Source organism: Marmota marmota, unplaced genomic scaffold, assembly GCF_001458135.2.
Source record: "Marmota marmota marmota unplaced genomic scaffold, marMar, whole genome shotgun sequence".
NCBI lineage: Eukaryota > Metazoa > Chordata > Mammalia > Rodentia > Sciuridae > Marmota > Marmota marmota.
Genome location: NW_025999900.1, coordinates 47,347,335 through 47,369,686, shown reverse-complemented (window position 1 = coordinate 47,369,686; position 22,352 = coordinate 47,347,335). Strand labels below are relative to the sequence as shown.

At 33.2% G+C, this 22,352-nt stretch overlaps 1 protein-coding gene across 1 annotated transcript in view; it reads left to right on the top strand.

Annotated features, from left to right (window-relative positions):
* Cep128 (centrosomal protein 128) overlaps positions 1-22,352 on the top strand; it is a 385,475-nt gene that overhangs the window by 82,019 nt on the left and 281,104 nt on the right. Inside the window, exons 12-15 of the mRNA XM_048799524.1 lie at positions 7,951-8,037; positions 10,075-10,149; positions 12,027-12,159; positions 17,342-17,493. Coding sequence (XP_048655481.1) covers positions 7,951-8,037; positions 10,075-10,149; positions 12,027-12,159; positions 17,342-17,493 — 447 coding nt within the window. The remainder of the gene's footprint in view (positions 1-7,950; positions 8,038-10,074; positions 10,150-12,026; positions 12,160-17,341; positions 17,494-22,352) is intronic.

Below are 22,352 nucleotides of genomic sequence, written 5' to 3'. Positions count from 1 at the left end.
TTGCTGTTATTGTTTTTGAATTAAAGGAGTTAAATGACTTATGTCTTTTAGCATACCAACTTTTTGTGCAGTAATTAAGGTTTTGTTTTTCAGATAGGCAAATTTAATAACATTTGAAGAATGAAACCCTGATACTGGTTAACAGAGGTTTTATTTTTATAGTCATGGTAGTGGATTTTGCTGATTCATCCATGATCTCTGGCCTAGTTAGTCTTCCATGTGGCCTTTGGCTAAGGTTTAGGGTAAAGATTGTGGCCATGGAACAGAGCAAAGGAAATTGGCTCTCACAGTGATTGAACCCATGACCTTGTTTGGCTTCATTGGCTCCAGGTGCCCTAAACAGTCATGTACTCCATAAAAATACCCACAGTGGAACTGAGAAGTTTGTTCATTCCTTGGGGAAAATAGGTCAGTAGTGAGTGTCCATCAATTCTACTACAGTAATTTCTGTAAGAGCACTTGTATTACTGAAGTAGTATAGTAAACACCTTATCATATAAGAAGAGGAAAAAGCAAAAAGATATCTAGGCCATTCTTAAAGAAAAACTTTTGAGTTTTATGTTTGAAAACCTCGGATATCTTGATAGAACATTATTAAGAATTATAATTACTCTCAGCAAAAACATATTTAACTTTGATGAATCCTATGTAAATGTATGATACCATATATTACTGTATCCTTTTGAAAAACACAACCTTTGCCTTTTGTGACTTTACTGGGTATGTTCTTGCCACTCACTTCTGCAAAAGACACGTAGTTCAACTGGCAACAAGTTTTTAAAATTTCTCCTTTACTTTCATGTTCCCCAAATGGGTATAGTGTCATTATAGTATCTATTTTGGATTGATATTGACTTTCATCATGCAGTTTTATTTTTGCTTACCAAAGTGAGTTTTTTGTTTAAGTTGCACCTTTTGGTATAGATTTTTTTCCCCTTTTGTCACTGCTGAAAAATAAGTTTTTTGAACAGTTTTAGTAAACCCTCCTAGCATCTCTAACTTGATTAAGGAAAAACAGAATTCGGAAAGTCACCGAATTTGACAGAAATCTTTTAATTTAAATGAATAACTTTATTCTAAACAACAAAGTCTTTTTGTATTATGCACATGTATTTTTTTCAAAATATGAATTGTTATGTTTGATGGGTTTTGAGCTTGGTTTAACTTCCACAGAGAATTTTGGAGCTGAACATCAGATTTCTACCTTTTAAAAAATCTGTAATTAAAGTTTCCTTCATAGTGTTTTATATATACTGTGTACTTAAATTTTTGTTTGATTTGAAATAGAACAAATGTCCTTAAAGGTATTTAAAAATTTTAGTATTCAAAAATCTTGCAACTTATAATTTCACTTTGTAACTTCTGGGTTCTAATTTGGGTCAGGATCTTATTATGTTCTATGAAGTTAAAATATTTGCTGACTTTTGTACTCACATGAAGACTTTACATAAAAAGATAGTAAGAACAGATACTTTTTAGTTGTCAGTGACATGACTTCTTAATCCTTTATTGTTGCTGGAAAATATAATCTGCCTGACAGTTTGTATGTACCTTCAAGTACATTGATACTGACTTGCTGTTTAATATGCACACAGCCTCCTGTCTCCATGGACTTGTGGGTTTACCAGTGAGTCATCTACATATTCTTGCTCTTGTGACCAAAGGCATCCAGTTGTAACATTGCTAAGTGATCAGGATGAGTTGGGATAATTTACTTCCCTAATTTTTCTCTGGGAATTTCAGTGGCCTGTGGGAGTTAACATGTGATCTTTATTTCATTCCAGTGCCATCATTATAACCAAGTTTTTTTTTTTTTTTTCAGTTGTCAGTGTACCTTTATTTTATTTATATGTGGTGCTCAGAATCGAACCCACACATGCTAGGCAAGTGCTCTGCCATTGAGCCACAACCCCAGCCCTCTATAACAAAGTTTGCTGGTCCATTTGAAGTAAACAAAGGGCCTGTAATTCTCTATTTGTTCTACGTCTTTCAGTGTGTTATCTGCTAGAGCCTCTTGATAAACAGGTTTATTGTGGAAGTCTGGAAGTTTTTATGGTTAGATGAAACATCTACACACATTTTCCTTTCTTCTGTTCTTTTATTTTCTGAAAGGAAAGGCTGCAGTTTTTGATTATATATAACTGTGAGAGTTCAGAATCATCTACTTCTAAAGAACTGCTGTAGTACAATACTCAGTACGTTAGTCTTTTTAATGGAAATAGGCACACTTAAGGAAAAAAGAAAAATTGTTGTTATTAAAGACTTAAATATGCCTTAGGGACCCTCTATTAAGGCTCAGTGTTGTTTCTGTGATCTTTAAAGTGTAAAAGACAATCTGAATACTAGAGCAGGGCACATGATAGCTTTATAGTTAAACTGCTCTTGAGAAAAAAACAAGTTTTAAAGGGCAAAATAACATAGTAATAGAAATTCATTGGCATGTGATGGGTTTTTCTTCTTTAATAACTACCTTTACTGGGTCAGTTTTAATATAATTCTAAGTTACTTGATTTAAATAAAATGGAAAAGAAATCCAGTGTTCTTATACCTTAAAAGTAGTAAATGAGTTTATTATTAACGTTTAAAGAAATGGTTTGTAATTTTGACTCAGTTAATGTAAAAAATTTTCTTGTTGAGTATTTTCTGTTTTCAGAAGTTTAAAATACATCAGTGTATATTTAATAGATCTTATGAGGTAGATGTTTCTGTCTTTCATTTTGAACTAGATAATATAGAAAAATTGGTTCAGTATTCTGGACTAGAATATTGCATTGTGTTTACTTGTTTACTGATGCCTGGTTATAGAAAGCAGAGATAGTGTTTAAATTTAATGGTATTTCTTTTTTTTTTTTTCTTTTTTTGTGGTGATGGGAATTGAACCCCAGGCTTGTGCATGCGAGGGAAGCACTCTACCAACTGAGCTATATCTCCAGCACCAGCATTTCTTGATAATACAGTAGAAGTTCAGTAATTCCTTTGGGATTGCTCCTTAGTACTACACTTGTTCCTCTTAGTGAAAACAACAGAATTTAAGTTCTTATTGACTAAATTTTCGAAGACTTACAAATGCTTAGAGTAAAAGGAAAAATAAAAAAGAGTGTTAAATAAAGTTTCAGGCAGTTAGTAGGGCTTCAACAGAAACATGTTCTGGAAAAGAGTTATTATAAGTAGCTGATCAGATGGTGACAGGTAGAAAGTGAGGAAGAATGGGATAATACAGGATTATTTTAGGATATTCCTGTGTATCCAAGAGAATTAGAGGTCCTTTTATTGAGCCAGTTCAAATATGGACTTTTTTAATTAAAAAAAAAAAAACAGTTGACTTTCAGAAGAATGATGCTGATATAGGGTATAAGTCTTTTATATTTAGATATAAAATATAATTTGATTAAGGTTCAGCTTATTGGTTTTTTTTTAAATTCCTTAAACTCTAACTAAAATGATTATGAGAAATGGAGATTGGAATAAATATCTATTAGTGTGAAGATAAAGGTAATTACTTCCCAACTTGCCCTTTAAGGAGAATGGATCCTGCTATAAGTGATGAATCTTTTCTTTACAGGGTAGAGGAATCAGGGAGTTGGTATTTATGGGTTTAGATGTTCAAAATTGATAGCTTGTGACCTGTGGTGAAGGGCTAGAAGCTGCAGAGAAACCCAGTAGTGAGATGGCCAAGAATCCTTTATGAGTGTGGAATAGCTGAGCTGAATTAAGAAAACAGATATGTTTGATGGAGGTTTGATGAGTGTACTCCATCTCCTTATGTAGTCTTATTTGTAATTTCTAGACCATTCATTAATGATTTTGGTATGAGCATATTATTTTGGGGGGTATGTATAAACAGGTTCAACAATTTGTTTACTGGTAGGCACTGGCCTGTGAGTGAACTTACTAGAAACCTGGCATTAGACTAAACTGTAAGGTCTGATGGGGTAAATTTTTCTAGACTAAAAAAGGACAAAGTAGCTTCTACTATGAACTGTGTGGGTCTGGCCCTGAGCTACAATTTATGGGTGAAACTTTTTATATTTTATGCTAATCTCAACGTATCTTCCAATATAATTGCTGTGGTGGTTTTAACCTATTTTAATACCTTCTTTTATACTTTTTCTCTGAGAGGTAGAGATTAATTCTCTAAACTTTGACAGTGTGAACTGGACTTAATGACTCTACAAACAAATACAATATGAAAAGTTTGTATTTGACACCACCTTACCATAATCAAGGGCTCAGGTTATCATTACTAGTCACTGACCCTGCAATGTAGTGCAGTAGAAAGGGGATTTTAATACTATAGTATTCTGCCCCTGCCCACCAAAAGTATTTATGTGCTCTGTCCAATCATGACAAGACATCAAACAAAACCAAATTGGAAGACATTTTTTAAAAAATTGTTCTTTTTAGATATACATGACAGTAGAGTGTATTTTGAAATACTGTACATACATGGAGTATAACTTATTCTAATTAGGGTCCTATTCTTGTACATGATGTCAAGTTGCCCTGGTTGTATATTCATATATAAGGATAGAAAAGTTATGTTCAGTTCATTCTACTATCTTTCCTATTCCCATTCCTCCTCCTTTCCCTTTCACTCCCCTTTGTTCAATCCAGTGGATTTTTATTCTTCCCCTCCCCATCCTCCCTTATTGTGGGTTCACATCTATATATCAGAACATTCAGCCTTTGATTTTTTTGGAACTGTCTTATTTCATTTAGCATGATAGTCTCCAGTTCCATCCATTTAATGGAAAATGCCATAATTTCATTCTTCTTTATGGATGTGTAATATTCCATTTTGTGTGTGTGTGTGTGTATTATATATCACGTTTTCTTTATCTATTCATCTGTTGAAGGGCACCTAGATTTGTTTATAGGTTGGCTATTGTGAATTGAGCTGCTATAAAAATTGATGTGACTGTATCACTGTAGTATGCTGATTTTAAGTCCTTTGGGTATAAACTAAGGAGTGGGATAACTGGGACAAATGGTGATTCCATTCCATGTTTTCTAAAGAATCTCTATACTACTTTCTAAAGTGGTCGCACCACAAATTGGGGGACATTCTACCACATACCTAACCAATATTCTTTTAAAATGTTGAGATTATAAAAAAGACAAGGGAAAACTAAGACATTTTCACAGATAGGGAAGCAAGCTAACAAAAGGCGATGTAGTATCATTGGTAGATATTGGAAGAAAAAAGGATATTAGTGAAAAAACCAGTGACATTTGAATAAAATTTATAGCTTAATGGTTTTGTAACAATATTAATGTTTGGGTTTTGGTGAAAGTACAATGGTTATGTCAGATGTTAATTTTAGGGACAGCTTGGTGAAGGGTAGGTGGGAACTCTGAACAATCTTTACAACTCTTATGTTAATAGTACATTATTTTAAAACACATTCAGTAGACTTTTTTTCCCCTAAAGACTAAAGTGTTAACTTCTTAAAATGAGAAAAAGTTATTACCTATTTAACGTAAACACAAAAATAAATATTTTTAAAAATATTTTTTTAGCTGTAGATGGACACAATACTTTTATTTTATTTGTTTATTTTTATGTGGTGCGGGGGATTGAACCCAGTGCCTCACGCATGCTAGGCAAGCGCTCTAACACTGAGTCACAACCCCATCCCAATAAATATTTTTTTTTAATCATCACTACACTGTTTGTTTTTTTCCAATGTTAAATGTTACAGTTGTTAAATTTAATTTTTGGAGATCCTGGGAAGGGACAGAAAGGGATTAATTCTAGTTAGTAAGCTAGAAAACCTTCATTGGAAAATTTTTGGAGTTTAAATTCTTAGGTAAATTAAACTCTGAGTTGCAGCATGAAGTTAGGTCAAGTTTTAAAAGCTCAGCATGTGGCTCTTCCTACTTCACTAACACTAATAAGAAGAGGGACATTAAAAAATGCTCAGAATCACATAGGAGGGACCACTTCATTTTAGCAACTACTGGTTGAAGGTTATAGATTTTGAACTCATTTTTTGGAAGGGAAGAACTCTTTTGGGGGCCATCCCTTCTTATTCCTTCCTTTCATGTGTGGCCTCAACATGACCTCACCTGATCTTGCCAAGCATTTACTATGTACTTATTTGGAGTGGTTTCTGCTGCAGAGCGCAAATCCAGACTGACTAGAGTTTGATGAAGCTACATACCTGAAGAAGTCTTCTTCCTAGTCACCCCTTTATAGAAAAGCCCATGTTGGTTTTAGTCCAGTGGAAAAGTATTGAAAAGCAAGATAACTGATTATGTTTAACATTAAAAAATGGGGCAGGTTGGAAGGATTATGGCGTGAAATAAGACAGTTGAAATTTTTTAGAATGAATTGATTAAAAAAAGTCAACAACAACTTCTTTATATCACTTTTTTACATTTCTCTCTCTCTCTCATATACACACACATTGAGTCACTTGGTGTAGAAAAGATCAAAGAATCACAGAAAATAAAGATGCCGGTAGTAAGTTTTAAATTTCTAGCATTTTGTTCAGGAAATAAAATCTATAAACATATTCCACCAGCCAACACTGAACACATTATGCATATAGAATTAAGTATTATTTTGAATTCCATGTAGTGTACGATAAAGACAAAATACCAAACATTAAAATGAGTTGATAATGACCTGCAAGGCATTATGAGTTTTAGCTTTATCAGTTCAATAATTCAGTTATGATAGTTCTTGACTTTTAATTTTCATTTGTTATGTGCCAGATATTGACCTATGTGCCTTAGAAGTATCAAATTACTTGGTCTACACCACTGCCTTATAGTATGCATTGAGTATATGTAAGAAGAAAATGCCTGGGCATATGAAACACTGTAAAAATGTTATAAGGTTATATTCATCAAAATTATTTTCTATTTCAATGATGCTTCTCTGCCTTTTTACTCAATAGCTGTTTTAGTAGTGAAAGTAGGAGCTGTGGTAAAGGGTGCTCATCTCATGAGTAGGGGACTATATTTGTTGTACATATGCATATATTAGTAGCCCCTAATTAATAGTAAATAGATTTAGAAATGATACGTGTTAAATATGTAAATTAATGAAATTGATAATGATTGGAATTCAGGTATTAAAGCAGATTTCAATATGTCTTGCTATTTGCCTAAAATTTGTTTTTCTATTGAATTTGTTGAAAAAGACTTTAGGCAGTTTGGCTTTTCTCACTGTGTGTGGCCTTTACATATGCACCTTGCTAAGTCCAGTTGCTTAATTTTTGAAAAAAAAAATTAAATAAATGGAATACCATTTAGATGTAATGAAATACTATGCCAAAGTATAATTTTTTTTTCCATAAGTTTAATTTTGTTTTAAAATAAAAACAAACTGGGACAAATAATTTTGTGGTTAACTTTTGAAATTTGTATTTTCTTAATGTTCTTTTTCCCCCATTTTATTAAAGAGGGGTAACTATAGAAAAGAATGATTTCTCTATGTGAAGTATAGTTTGAAAAACCATTTATGTATTATGATAAAATGTCACATAGGTAATGATATTGTAGGAAACATGTTTCTATAATATTGGCAGTAGTTTTTCAGAATTTTGAAAAACTACTGAACTCATTTTTGGTGTTAGGTCTAAAAATTTGAGCAGATCACATATTTAAATACTGTTATTTCAGAAGGCAGTACACTTTGCTTCTAAGATAACTGTTATGCTGTCTAGACTCTCTAAATGTATAACACAATTCCCAAAGGTGTCAGGGAATGGATAAAACTAGGTGGAAAATGATTAGAAAGATCAGGCAGTTGTTTATATTTGATCTCCATTAAAGCGTCCTTAGGGTTTCAGTGAATGAGCAAGTTGTAATTCATTTATCGGTTTTGTGTGATTCATAACAATATCCTTCTCAGCCTTTTCTTAATAAATCCTAGTAAGGATTTTCAGTTTTATACATTTTCTCAAATAATACATTTTTTTCCAACCACTTTCATTCTAGGCATTGAAGAAACAAGAAGCTAAAACAGATGAGAATGAGGGAGAAATGAAAAATAAGCTAAAACAAACTGAAACGGAGAAGAGTCAAGTAAGATTTTGAAAATCATCTCAAATAATAATGTGGTTTGGAATTTGTGATATTTGTTGAGTGGCTATAGAAGAGTGTCTCTGAGATAATTTATTAGGACACGGTGGGGGCTCAATGCTTTCATTGTGAAGTTGCTTGGTTTGATGACTGTGATACTCTTTATTTCTTGCTTTTGAAAACATACACAGGCCATTTGCTACCTTGTCATCTGTGTCTACTCTTGTTTTTGAGAAGTGAATTAAACTTTACCTTTCCTCCCTGGGGAACATTTAAAGGACCTGACTTTGTTGTAGTGTTAGGAAGGATCTATTGTTTAAATGCTGGCTATTTTATATATATTCATTTTCACTATAGCAGATTACTTCTTAAAATATTTTCTATTCTCATTAGATATTAAGGACAGGACCTTTGACATAAATTTGTTGTTTTACAATAAAGTTCCTGTGCACCTTTCATCCATTTTTCCTCACTGGTAATGTTTTGTATAATTCACATTCCATAGCAAAACCAGGAAATTGGCATTGATTTAATCCATAGAGCTTATGCAGATTTATGTCTGTGAACTGCAGGTCAGGTCTGGAGTCTACACTTTGGGGGTTGGGACTGCTGATATTACATACGGTTTCTGACCAATATGGGTCCAGCTTGATTTCAAAGGCATTTTGACTGAAGTATGATTTCTTTCTCTTTCTTTTTTTTCACAGAAATGAGAGAACAGATTGGACAGTATTTTGTGTGGATTTTGATACCACATGCACTTTACATTTTTTAATATGGTATTCACTTTATGGGCCATATGCATAATTTGTTAAAAATATTTAGGCTTGATTAAAAATTCATTTTGAAATGAAAGATTTAGAGTAATAGGATGTTTCAAAACAAAGCTCCCACTCACCTTTTACCCAGTTTTCCTCAGTGATAATGTTTTGTGTAATTACCACTTGGTTGCAAAACCAGGAAGTTGTTGGTATAATCCAGAGTTTATGCAGATTTTGCCAGCTTTATGTGCTTGCATTTGTGTGTTGTGTGTTTTTCTACCTATTCTTACCTTCTGTGTAGACTGTTGTCAACCACTGCCACAATCAAGATACAGGACTGTTCTGTCACTGCGAGGTTCTCTCAAGCTCCTTGATAAGCACACCTATCATGTCCAGTTTTTAAAGGACTGCTAATATAGATAGCAGTTTGTTCAAATGAAATAATTATTTAGGACAACTATTAAAAATCTTAATTGCTAAAAAAAATCCTAATAAAATTTGATTTTAAAAAATAACCTTATTGTTAAAAAAATAAATGAGTATCGCATATGTAAGCTCTAAATTTTTATGATAAAATGTCACAAGGTAATGATAATGTAAGAAACATGTTTCTATAAATTGGCAGTGTTTGAAAAACTATTGAGCTCATTTTTGATGTTAGTATATATTTTCAAATTGAAATTAAAGCATATTCAGACTTTGTAGGGTATTTAGTCAACTAAGTGGCCACATTTTCCATAGATGTTTATCTAATGGTAATATTGTTAATGAGATTTTAAAAGCTTTTTACTAAACGTAGAAATTTAAAAAAATTAGGAATATCTTATGAATATTAGGAGAATAAGAAATTACATTTGATGAAATGTACTTTGAATTATTAGGTCCCTGCAGTTTTTATTCTAATTTAGTTCTTTTGACACTACATCTTCTAATTTAAAGGAAAATTGCTTTATTATTGAGATTAAAATGATTTAGAACTAGAAGGGATCTCAAGAAGAGACTGTCTAATATAAAATTCTTATTTTAGTGATGAATCAAGGCCCAAGGAGAAGAGACTCAAACAGATCACAGTTGAGATGGAAATGACTACATTTCAGACCTCTAGGTGGCCTGTGTAGCATACTTTATGTTATTATTTTAATGGAAGTATTGATACATGTTTATGTTGAGATATTTATTCTTTCTTATTAGCTGCAAATATCTCCTGAAAACTTTTCTGCTGTTTTCCTTTTAAATTGTGCCCCATTGGACATATTTTTATTCCTTGTTGAATCTCTAGCTTGAACAGGAATTGCAGCTGTCTCGCAGGTTATTGAATCAGTCAGAAGGCAACAGAGAAACACTTTTACATCAGGTAAGTCTGTGCAAACTATGGCAATCTTTTATATTGAGTCTCCTCTTTTAAGTGTCTTTGTGAAATGAAAAAAAGAACAAAACTAGGTCTAGAAAATTTTCCTCCCTAAGAACTGTATGTTAACACATATAAGCAAAAGATGAAGATTCAGAAAAAGCTTATACAAAACACTAGCCCAGGTTCCCACTGTGAAAATGTATCTTGCCAATTGCCGCTCCAACTTAGGACTTATCTCTCTTAGCACGAGCAGTGTAAGAGTAAGACTGGATGTGTAAGATAAAATTTTCCTGGGAGCTTAATTTTATTCAAGGAGGCATTGGAGAATAAAGGAGGAAGTTGAAATACATAAAACAGACATTTACATGATCAGGTTGCTTTGAATACATCATTGTTTTTTATTCATGTGTTCAAGGTGCTACCTGGCCTCTTTTAAGCAAAGATAAGGCTTACATTTTAAGCATAATATTTTGCAGTCCATTAGCCTATAATGGGAGTTTAGTGCTTCTGATATTTAAAGTTCAATAACTTTAAAATAGCCATCTTACATACATTGGATAAGGGTGTATGGGTTTCTCACTGCCTCTCTGCTTGTATTTAACACATACTGCAATTGTTCCTTCTTCTGTTTTGAGGTGTGCATTACATAACTTACCTACACAAAATGCTCTGTAGGCAAAGATGTCAGGCATCATAGATGTTCAAAAGGAGTTTTATGTTTTGACAATTGGTGCTGAAAATACACCTTGGCACCTGTTTTACAAAGCCTTTACAAATGTTCATTGACTTTGTTTTGGAGTTAGTGGTCACATGGAATTAATGTTAGTGGAATTCAGAGAATTTCTTTTATGGAAGCTTGTATTTGTATTCAATTTATCCTAAACATTTTTTTGAACTCTGATTTGTAATCTCTCATTTCAGTTTTTGAAGCTAGAGATTTCTTTGTTCAGGTTGTCACTGTGAGTTTAGCTGAAACTATTTGACACCACTAACTTGTTTATGGTTATTGGAGGTGTGCCTGTTAATTGGAAGGCAATTTGCTAGTCTTTCTCTAGCAATGTAAGAATGAATAAAACAGTTCCTGATTTTAGTTCATTCAACTGCATCTATTACTTACTTATTTTGATGTCAAATATGCTAATCAGATCATGATTTCATTTGAGTTTTATTGTTTTTTTTTTTTGTATAGGTGCTTAACCACTGAACCACATTCCCACCCCCTTTTTAAAATTTTATTTAGAGAACAGGGTCTCCCTGAGTTGCTTAAGGCCTCTCTAAGTTGCTGAGGCTGGTTTTGAACTCATGATTTTCCTGCCTCAGACTCCCAAGCTGCTGAGATTGCAGGTGTGTGCCACCATGCCGGTGTCACTTGTGTTTATAACCAAGGCTCTTGGTTCAATTCCCAGCAAATCCCCACTCCCTCTACCCTCCAATGTGAAGGCACCGTGCTCAACACACACACACAGTGTGGTCAGATTCTTTGTCACAGTGGACACAGAGAAGTAAAATACATTCTTGGGGCTGGGGCTGGGGCTCAGTGGTAGTGCACATGCTTGGTATATGTGAGGCACTGGGTTTGATTCTCAGCAGCATGTATTAAAAAAAAAATAAAGATCTATCAGCAACTAAAAAATATTAAAAAAAAATACATTCTTTGTGGAAGGAATGGAAAGATGATAAAATAGAGCCGAAGACTATTCTGCTGTGTTTGCTGTAGCAAGGAGATTAACTTGGTTTCAACTGTGTTGGGCCCTTCAGAAGTGATTATTATTATTTATTTTTTTTTGCCCAGGGAAATAATTTATAATAATTTTCAAGTTCAAATTTTTCCTGGTATTTAGAAACAAATAAAAGTTTTATTTTTGACTTAATGAATTTAGGTAGAAGAACTGCGTATACAACTTACAAAAGCAGAAGGTGATCGGAAGGGTTTACAACATCAAGTATCTCAGATTTCCAAGCAACAATCAATGTATCAGGATGAACAAGGAGATGACTGGAGGTTTAGGAGAGGTATAATTCTGATTTGTCAATGTGTTAGTTAGTTTCCTATTCTTCAAATTGTATTCCTCATGTTGTGCTTATGTCATCTTGTCTGTTTCTTGATCTACTAAAATGTTTTTCAGCACGTTTCTCTTGTGTAGCAACCAATTTTAATGCCTTCTGTGCTTGATTTGTAAACCTAGTTTGATTTTCCTACTTGTTTATTTCATGGCTCTTTCTCTTAAGCCTGCAAAGGCAGTAAGAATGGAGGTTTTTCAGTTTTTCTATCCCACACGTAAGGATGTGTGTGTGTGTGTGTGTGTGTGTGTGTACACTTAAATTATAAATAAACTTGTATGTTTCACTTTCCCTTCTCCTAATTTTTAAAATATGATCAATTAAAATTATGATTTTATATTATTTAAAAAAATATTTTTAGTTGTAGATGCACACAACACCTTCACTCTATCTATTTATCCATCTATCTATCTATCTGTCTAACTATTTATCTATCTGTTTATTTATGGTGCTGAGGATTAGTTCCAACGCCTTACACATGCTAGGCAAGTGCTCCACCACTGAGCTACAACCCCAGCCCCTTATTTTTTTATTTAGATACTGGTGACAAAATTTTAGAATTTGTCATGAGCCATATCACCAAGTTTTTCTTTTGTATTTGAATACTTTCTCAGTGGAGATCTTAATTCAGAGTGTGGACTTTAATGATTTTTGGATGTATTTTCTCTGACAATTCAGGTTTAATAAAAATGATGGCATTCAGATTAAAAAAATAGTTCTTAACAGAGAAGTCCAGGTTGCTCAGCTTGTAAATTATTCCAGTAATGAGCCTTCCCATTCAAATACAGAAATTATGGTACAATCCTTTTGTTTTGGTTTTGTGGTGCTAGAGACCCATTCCAGGAGCCTTGGTTTTGGCAAACATGTGTTCCACCACTGAACTATGCCCCCAAACCCTGGAGAAATTCTTATAAACATTCAATATAAAATTGAATTTAGGGAAGGTAAATATGTCCTTAGGCTTCCCAAATATATCTCAGGACATTGCCTAAACTCAAATTACACATTGCTAGAAAAATCTTCAATGGTTAACAAATTTTGACAAAGCTATGTTAATATATTTGTATACCACTAGTCACTTGTTTCTTATGATATTATAAATATCATTTGACATCAAATATTTAAAGTTAAATTCTTAGCTATTAGATTATTACTCAAATTTTTCATAAATATACACATAGGAACTAGGGACTCATTTTGGGGAAAAGAGTGTGGCAAATTTGATATGTTCTGACACCACATAAAATCTAGTTGTTTTTAGTTTACATCTTTTTTTTTTTTGTACTCGAGATAGAATCCAAGTGTGCTTTACCTTTCAGCTACATCACCAGCCCTTTTTTAAAAATTTTATTTTGAGACAATGTCTCACTAACTTATTTATGGCTATCCTCAAATTTGTATTCCTCCTGCCTCAGCCTCCCAATTCTCTGGGAAAATTGGGAGGCTCATGGTTGGCTTGGTGTGCATCTTGGAGGAATATAAAAATGTAACTTGGGGGTTGGGGTTATAGTTCAGCAGTAGAGAGCTTGCCTTGCACAAGTGAGGCTACGGGTTTGATCCTTAGCACTGTATAAAAATAAATAAAATAAATAAATATAATTGTGTCCATCTTAAAAGAAATATTAAAAAAAAATGTAACTTGGGCTGGGGATATAGCTTGGTTGGTAGAGTGCTTGTCTTGCATGCATGAGGCCCTGGGTTCAATCCCCAGCACCACACACACACAAAAACAAACAAAAAAAACACCCCAAAAAACAAATAAACAAAAAAAAACTTATCAAGATTTGAAAAAAATCTGTGAGTTCTCATCAATGATAAAGGGGAATTCTAGAGTTTTTTAACTTTATTGTATACTTTCATTGTTTAAAGACCATTCTATGGAAGAAATCATACTGTCACATTGTGGCTTCTGTTTGTTCCTTTGTTTGCTGTAAAATTGGCTCTGCCTTTGCTTCTGAAATCGACTTTGCTTGGTTTCTAGTGGTCTCAATCAAGTTCAAGAAATGTTTCCGTTATATTATTTTTTTCTGTTTATTTTCTCCAAAGAGCAAAGAAGGCAGGAAGAAGACAACATGTAAGAGAGGGAAACACAATTGTGTTTGTGAGAGAATCAAAGTGTGAAAAAGCTGATGGGATAGTTCATGTAACAAAGCCACTTTCATGATAATGAACCTGCTCCTACAATAATGGCATTAACCCATCCATGAGATTGAAGCCATCATGACCTAATCACCTCTTAAAGGTCCTACATCTTAATACCATTAGGATGGCAAATCAAAATGAGTTTGTTTTGGAGAGGGCATCCAAATGTTACACAGACCCAAATCTTTTCTTCCCCAAAACTTGAGATTTTAGCTGCTATCCTACTCTAGCTCAGGTTGGTTTTCTCCAGAATGCAAAGATGAGACAGTCCTCTGAATGTGAAAGGAAAATTTTTGCAATAGTACTTATATTTCATTCTCTATGTTTTAAATTTTTAATTTTGCCAAATCTTTCATTAATATGTATATGTATGTATTTATTCATACTAACATCTTTATGTGTATATATTATGAAGCATATATAATATGACCCCACACCAATTATGTACCTTTCATAAGGTGTACATATGGATCTTTGCATATGTATGTATACTTGTGCCTACACATTTTTATATAATGTTTATTAGTGTACATCCATTTTAATGTTATGTATCAATATATACATGAGACATATGCATGTACATATGTAAAGTGTATTAATAAAATGAGTGAATACATAAAATCAGCAATTGCATTTACAGGTAAACAAGTGTATCTATACAATTTTAGGTTGGAGACCTAGTAAGAGTAGGTGCAGTAGGGACCATGGCCAAATTCAGACTGCTACCTGCTTTTGTAAATAAACTTTATTGGAACAGAGGTACTCCCATTCATTTACACACTATCTTGGCTACTTTTGCAATACAATGACAGAATTGAGGAGTTGTTACATAGAGCTTATGGTTAAGATAGTTATTATCTTATCCTTTTCAGGAGACTTTTATCAACTTTAGAATAATGTTTGATAATCCTACCTTTAGGATAAATTCAAAGTTTCTAAGCAATGCATAATCTCCCATCTGCCTCTTCCTTTTCCTACTCTCATATGTGGTAACCATATCAAACTATTAAGTGAATATTAAATCTACTTTTGAATCCATGCACTTTATGCTGTTCCCTTTTCCTAAAATAAAACCCCAACTCCATTTCTATTGCTTGGTGGAATTTTGTATTGTTCTCCTTTGCACTGTCTTGTCAGTAATTCTCACGGGTTTGTTCTTATGCTATTGAAAAGCCTGCCTGTCTTCCATTCCTTCATGTATATAGTTTTGAACTTCTGAAGCTGGGATGTATTTTATGAATGATGTACAAATTTGATTGGTAACGTTTTCTCCCTTTATTCCTTTATTTTCTGGAAGAAAATACTAGGAAAATGGTAGTTTTGAATTGATAGTATATATTCCAATAGCTGGCATTTTAGAGTACAGTGATAATTTATGTCCTATTCTTGGAATGCAAGCTCATTGAGGATGAGCTTGTTATGTACTCATTTTTGTGTTAGAAGAAGAACAAGATATTATAGGAACCTGTGTATCATAGACAAGTATTTCATGTTGAATTAAATGCTAAGTTAGTTTGCAGTGTTTGATGTTATAATTTCAGGTCATAGTCTCTAGAACTAGTAAGAATTAGTAAATGGATAGTCCTACACTGGCAGGGATTTAGCAGTATCATCTGCTGTTTATGTTGCAGGAAAAGCATTTTGTTGTATAAGCTTCAGTAACTTCAGTTAGATATAGTAGCTTGGCTGAAAATTCTTTTAGTATTTTTGTTTAAAAATTTGAAGATAATGTGGAGATTTGGAGAAAATTAAAGAAAAAAATGTTTAGGGTTTTCTGAAAAAATCATGATATACATCAGATAACACTTTAAATTTAGTACTAAAGTAAAATATTGGTTGATGTAGCAATGTTTATATCTTTTTTTAAATCTCTGTTCACTTTTTTTATTTATATATGACAGTGGAATGCGTAGAGCACAATTTTTCATAACTCTGGTTGTATACAAAGTATATTCACACCAATTCATGTCTTCATACATGTACTTTGCATAATGATGTCCATCACATTCCACCATCATTTCTATCCTCATGCCCCCTCCCTTCCCCTCTAACCCTGCTGTCCTATCCAGAGTTCGTCTTTTCCTCCCATGCTCCCCACCCATTGCCATTATGAGTCAGCATCCTCATATCAAAGAAAACATTTGGCCTTTGGTTTTTGGGGATTGGCTTACTTCACTTAGCATTATTCTCCAACTTCATCCATTTACCTGCAAATGTCATGATTTTATTATTCTTTAATGCAGAGTAATATTCCATTGTGTGTATATATACTGAAGTCTCCCTATCCTTTCATCTACCTAAGGGCATCTAGCTATTTAGCTATTGCGAATTGTGCTGCTATAAACATTGATGTGGCTGTGTCCCTATAGTATGCTGTTTTTAAGTCCTTTTGGTATAGACAGAAGAGAGGGATAGCTGGGTGAAATGGTGATTTTATTCCCAATTTTCCAAGAAATCTCCATACTGCTTTCAGAGCCTACATCTTGGGAGCAAATCTTTACCTCTCTCACATAAGATAAACCACTAAAACTCTAGGGTATATAAAGAACTCAAAAAACAGAGCACTAAGAAAACAAATAACCCAATCAGTAAATGGGCCAAGGACCTGAACAGACACTTCTCAGAAGATTATATACAATCAGTCAACAAATATATGAAAAAATGTTTATCATCACTAGTAATTAGAGAAATACACATCAAAACCACTCTAAGATATCTCACTCCAGTCAGAGTGGCAGCTATTATGAAGACAAACAACAATAAGTGTTGGTGAGGATGTGGGGAAAAAGGTACACTCATATGCTGCTGGTGGGACTGCAATGTTTATATCTTTGAAACCTTTTGAAACTTGAAACAATAGATTGATGAAGGCTGAAAGGTCTGTTGAGTAAGTGTTTTAATAGTAACACACCAGGGTTTAGTAACATTGAAAGTACATTCTTCTGTGAATATAGAACAACCACTGAAATTTAGGTTTTTTTTTTTTCTTAAGGGGTAGAGCCAGAAAAACATGATTTGGAGAAGCAGATGTCAGATTTGAGAATGCAGCTGAACTTCAATGCAGTGGCATCTGAGTTAGAGGAAGTGAAGCGATGCATGGAGCGAAAAGAGAAGGAGAAAGCAAGTTTGGCAGCACAAATAGAGGTGACTTTGCAAATTTTAAGTTGAAAAATTTTGAAAGATTTTAGTAGAATTGCTTAACAAAATTTTCATATAAAGACATTATTTTGTGAAGTCTTGTTTGGGGATAGATAATGTAAAATTATGCTGCTGATGAATTAACTTGTGTATAGAAATTCCTATCGATTCATTTTCTTTCATTTGATACTCCAAAATTAGGAGCTGGAATTTTTTTTCCTTCATTATTTCCTGGTGAAATTTTTACTATTAAACTTCAAAATATTTTGTTTTATTAACAGTCAACCCCTTTCTACAGAAGGAAAGGACTTTTTTCTTCTGAGACAACAGAGAATTATTATTTATTTTAGCGCTGAAATTGGCAGAAGACATAGCAAAAAAGAATTACTGATATTCTTTTTTGGAGCCATAAAGATGTTCAAATCTCTAGTTGTTCTGCATGAGATGAAGTTTTGTTGCCTCCATGTATTACAGTAATATATATAGTAGTAATCGTGTATGATGCGGGAGCCATGAATTAACTGTAGCTAGGCAGCTATGTTTCTTCCCTTTTATCTAGCATAGATGAGGTAGTTATCAGAATATATTAAAAATCAAAGGAAAGGACTTTATATAGGAAATGGATTAATTCCAATTATAAGTACATAAATTAGATCAATGTGGATGAAACATTTGGAAACAAATATATATCAGTCCTCCTCTATATTTGTTTTTATTAGTGCAATTATATTCTATATGTAATAGTTGATTCATGTGAAGTACTTTCAAAATTATAACGAAAGGTAGAAAACTAGTGTTGAAAGTATTTAACTTTATATAACCCAAAGGAAATATTTAATGTTACTCTAGTCTGTTTCTCTTTCATCTTGTCAGCATATCCATAGAAAAATGTCTTTTATATTTGGTTCAAGATTCAGATTGTAAAGATAATGAAATATTGACATACTCTTTACACAGCCCTCCACATGTTTGATAAATAATTATCAGAAATAGTTTAGAGCAGTGGTAACTGTATGAAGTTTGCTTCATAAGTATTATTGTGGCCACTAAGCCTGCTGATGAAAGTACTAAAGTATGATTATTTTGCTGAAGTAAAGTATTTTTTAAAAAACGATGCTAATAAATATCAAAGGCAGAAGAGTTCCTTTGGTAACTGTTGTTAAACCCATGTTGGTCCTTCCTTTTTATTCCCTTTTTTCTCATGGTTTCTTCTCATGGTATAAATTGGAATAAAAGAACTGAAATGCATGGATATTAAAAATTATTTAGCCAGGCACCGTGGCGCATACCTGAAAACCTAGTGGCATGGGAGGCTGAGGCAGAAAGATTGTGAGTTCAAAGCCAGCCTCAGCAACTTAGCAAGAACCTAAGCAACTTATTGAGAAGCTGTCTTAAAATAAAAATGTAAAAAGGGCTGGCTCAGTGGTTAAGTGCCCCTGGTTCAATCCCCAGTACCAAAGGGGGGAAAAATATATACACACACACACACACACACACACACACACATATATACATATATATATATATTTATATATATATATATATATATATATAGTAGGCATATATATATATGCCTACTAATGATCTCATTCAAGAATCCTAGATTTCCTTTGTTCTTAATAGTCATTTTCACACAGATTTGGGAAAGAGTTCGTGTTCTCTTGCATTAGTTTGGATTGGATTATAGGGTTTGGATTTGAAAAGCAGTTTATAAGAGGTTTTTACTTATATATCCAATGTTATTGGCTGTGACATGTCAGGTATTGTCCTAGGCACTGGCACCATAGTAGTGAATGAAAACTTAGCTGATTTCCTTTCTTGATGTTGACATTTTAAAATTGATGCTGAAAGTTCTTTGAGTTTGCCTTGCTTCTAAGGTCAAATTCCTTTTGGGAAATGAAAGAAATTTTTTTTCCCCCCAGTTGCCATTGGAAAAATGATAGCACAAAAAGACAGTGTTCACTCCTGGAGGAAATATCCAGTTTTACTGTTTAGATTTTATTACTCTTAAGAGTAACATAATTAAATAAATTTATATTAGTTGTTTTAGATTTGGTGATACTTATGATTATGCCTTGTTTATTTTCTATACTTCATAAAAGCCCTTTGAGTATTTTATTCTCAACATGATGTCTGGTGCCAACTTTCTGAAAGATATAGGTCAGAGGTCACTCAGTTGTAACCTCCAACAGTTGAGAATATCTTCAAATTTAATTGAATGCCATTTAGGTTCTGTGTGTGTGTGTGTGTGTGTGTGTGTGTGTGTGTTTGGTACTGGGGATCAGACCCAGGGCCATGTGCATTCTAAGCAAGTGTTTTATGACTGAACTACACCCCTAGCCCGCTGTTATTAAAAAAAATGTGTAGGGGGCTATTGTTATATATTGGTTTAGATATTGTATAAAATATAAAAATTAGTTTTCTTTAGTTGCTTTTTAGAAACTAAATATATTTGGGAAAGATACACAAAAAGTATTTGTCAGGCCCAAGAATATTTGTATAATAACTGCTCTAATGATTTGTTCAATCGTAAGTGTCTTCCTTTGTTTGGATGTTCTGACAACTCTTCTATAATCTTGTCCAATAATTTATTTTCTCTTAATCTTTCCTACTCATTTCCATCTTCTTTGCTTTGTTCAGTCATTCACTGTTTCTGTAATACCTGATTTTTTTGTGGAAATTCTGACCTTTTCCCCCACTGGAGCCTTCTGGGATCATAGCAACTGTAAGTAGTGACCCCCTCCTTCTACAGATTCTTTTGTCCACATTGTCAATATTTTCATGGCATCATTCTCTCATTTTTAAAAGTAATTTGGGTATGTTTCTTTAGAATTTCAATCTAGGTTAAAATAGTGAAGGAGGTATGGGAGAAAACCAGTTGCCTTATCACCAAGGCAGAATACCTTTGATGTTTTTCCTTTGGTGGAGATATCATGTTTCATGGTTCTGCCTAATCTATGAGTTTTCTGTGCCATGGGGTTTATAAGACCCAGGTGACTGGCTCACATCAAGAGAGCAGTATGCATGAGTGCCAGTCCATGGATTTACCCTGGGGGAGCCCCATATAGGTTTTTAAAAACACCATTCTATCATGCAGGCCACCAATTTCCCAATTTTTTAAATGTGGGTTTTGGAATTTGAAACCAAAAAATCTGTAGGTGAACATAGAATCTAACAATAATTTTATTGAAGTGCTGTTTGATCATGGTTGTAGTAAGGCTTCCCACCTGCTCTTTACCTCCCTTTAATAGACTCCTTATAACCAGGGATCCTATTTACTTCTGCTAGATTTTCTGTCTGTATTCCTCTTTTCTTTCTTAAAATCTATACTTCCTTTCTAAACACTCTGATATTTAACCTTACATTTACTATTTGGTTTCTTTAGGTTTGTTGTCTTTTTTTTCTTTTTTAATATGTTACTGTATACGGATTTTGTTCTAGGTCATTTCAGTTTGTATCATGTTATAATTCAAACTTGTGACATTCTGGAAGCCACTTATCAATTAAAGGGTTCACTCCCTTTTTAGCTCATGAATGGGTATGAGTTAAGAATGAAGTGTAATGTCTATGTCCCTCTGGGTTTCAACACAATGTCTTAACCCATATTATGTGCCCAGTTACTGTTTGTTAACTGAGATATTATAGACACATTTAAGAGTTATTTTTTCAAAGCTAACATTTGTTATTCAGTCATTTCTTAAAAACACATTTATTTCTGGAGGAGTTGTCAATCTTTAAGGTGACCTGTAGTCAGTCTCACTAATTGCTTTAGATTTTCTTGATCCAGAATATATATTTTAAGACTTTGTTTTATACTGAGGAAAAACAATGGGAATAGCTCTTAGAAAATCCAAATGGAAGGAAACTACATTTGTGTTTGCATAATTTACCTTTCAAATTGTATCTAAGACCTTAAATCTGTATATGTGTAGAAAATACTAAGTGCATTTTTTTCCTTCTTCTAAACTCAAGTTGAACCTCATTAACCTTGATAGGCTATTTGTATTCAAAAGAATTCCAAGTATCCTTGATCAATGATTCCCCCTGATTTAATCTCTGCCTCCATCTTCTATCAACTTAACTCTTGAAAAAAATTTGACTTTTAAATTTAACTAAGAACTTCAAAGAAAGAAAAAAAAACAAGATGCTGAACATAATTTAGATTAAATGTTGAAAGTGATAATTGAGTGACAACTGACATGATTATTTATGAGCAGAAACCTGGCACTGTAATGCTAGAAATTAATTTTAAAAAGAGAGGATAGTAGAAAAAAGAAATGATAATCAATGCCTTTTCTTTACACAGTACAGATAAAAAGAAGGCTGTTTCTTCTCTTATACTTTTAACATCTTCATTTCTGGAAGAGTTGTCAATCTTTAAGGTGATCATGAAGTCAGTCTCACTAATTGCTTTAGTTTTTGTTGATCCAGGGTATATATTTTAAGCCTTTGTTATATACTGAGGAAAACAATGGGAATAGCTCTTAGAAAATACAAATGGTATAAAATTTTTTGATTCTTGCATTACCTCCATAAGTCTGACCTGTGTGTGTGTGTGTGTGTGTGTGTGTGTGTAATAATGCCTGCTCAAATGCTGCTTTTAGTGGCAAGATTCTTTGAGACTTAAGGTTTTGGAGACCTTGGTTACTCTTGTTGTAATTTCCTGTTCTACTTCATTTTAAAACCTTAATAATTTCTTCTTTATTCAAGTGCATGTTGTAAAATAAGGTACCTGAATATTAACAACTTTTAATATTCAGGATAGATTATAAAGAAAACAGATATTGGCAGCAAGACTTTGTCCACAGAGGCTAAATTTATTGACCATAGTGGAGATGAAGTCTTTGTTATTAACCAAAAAGTTA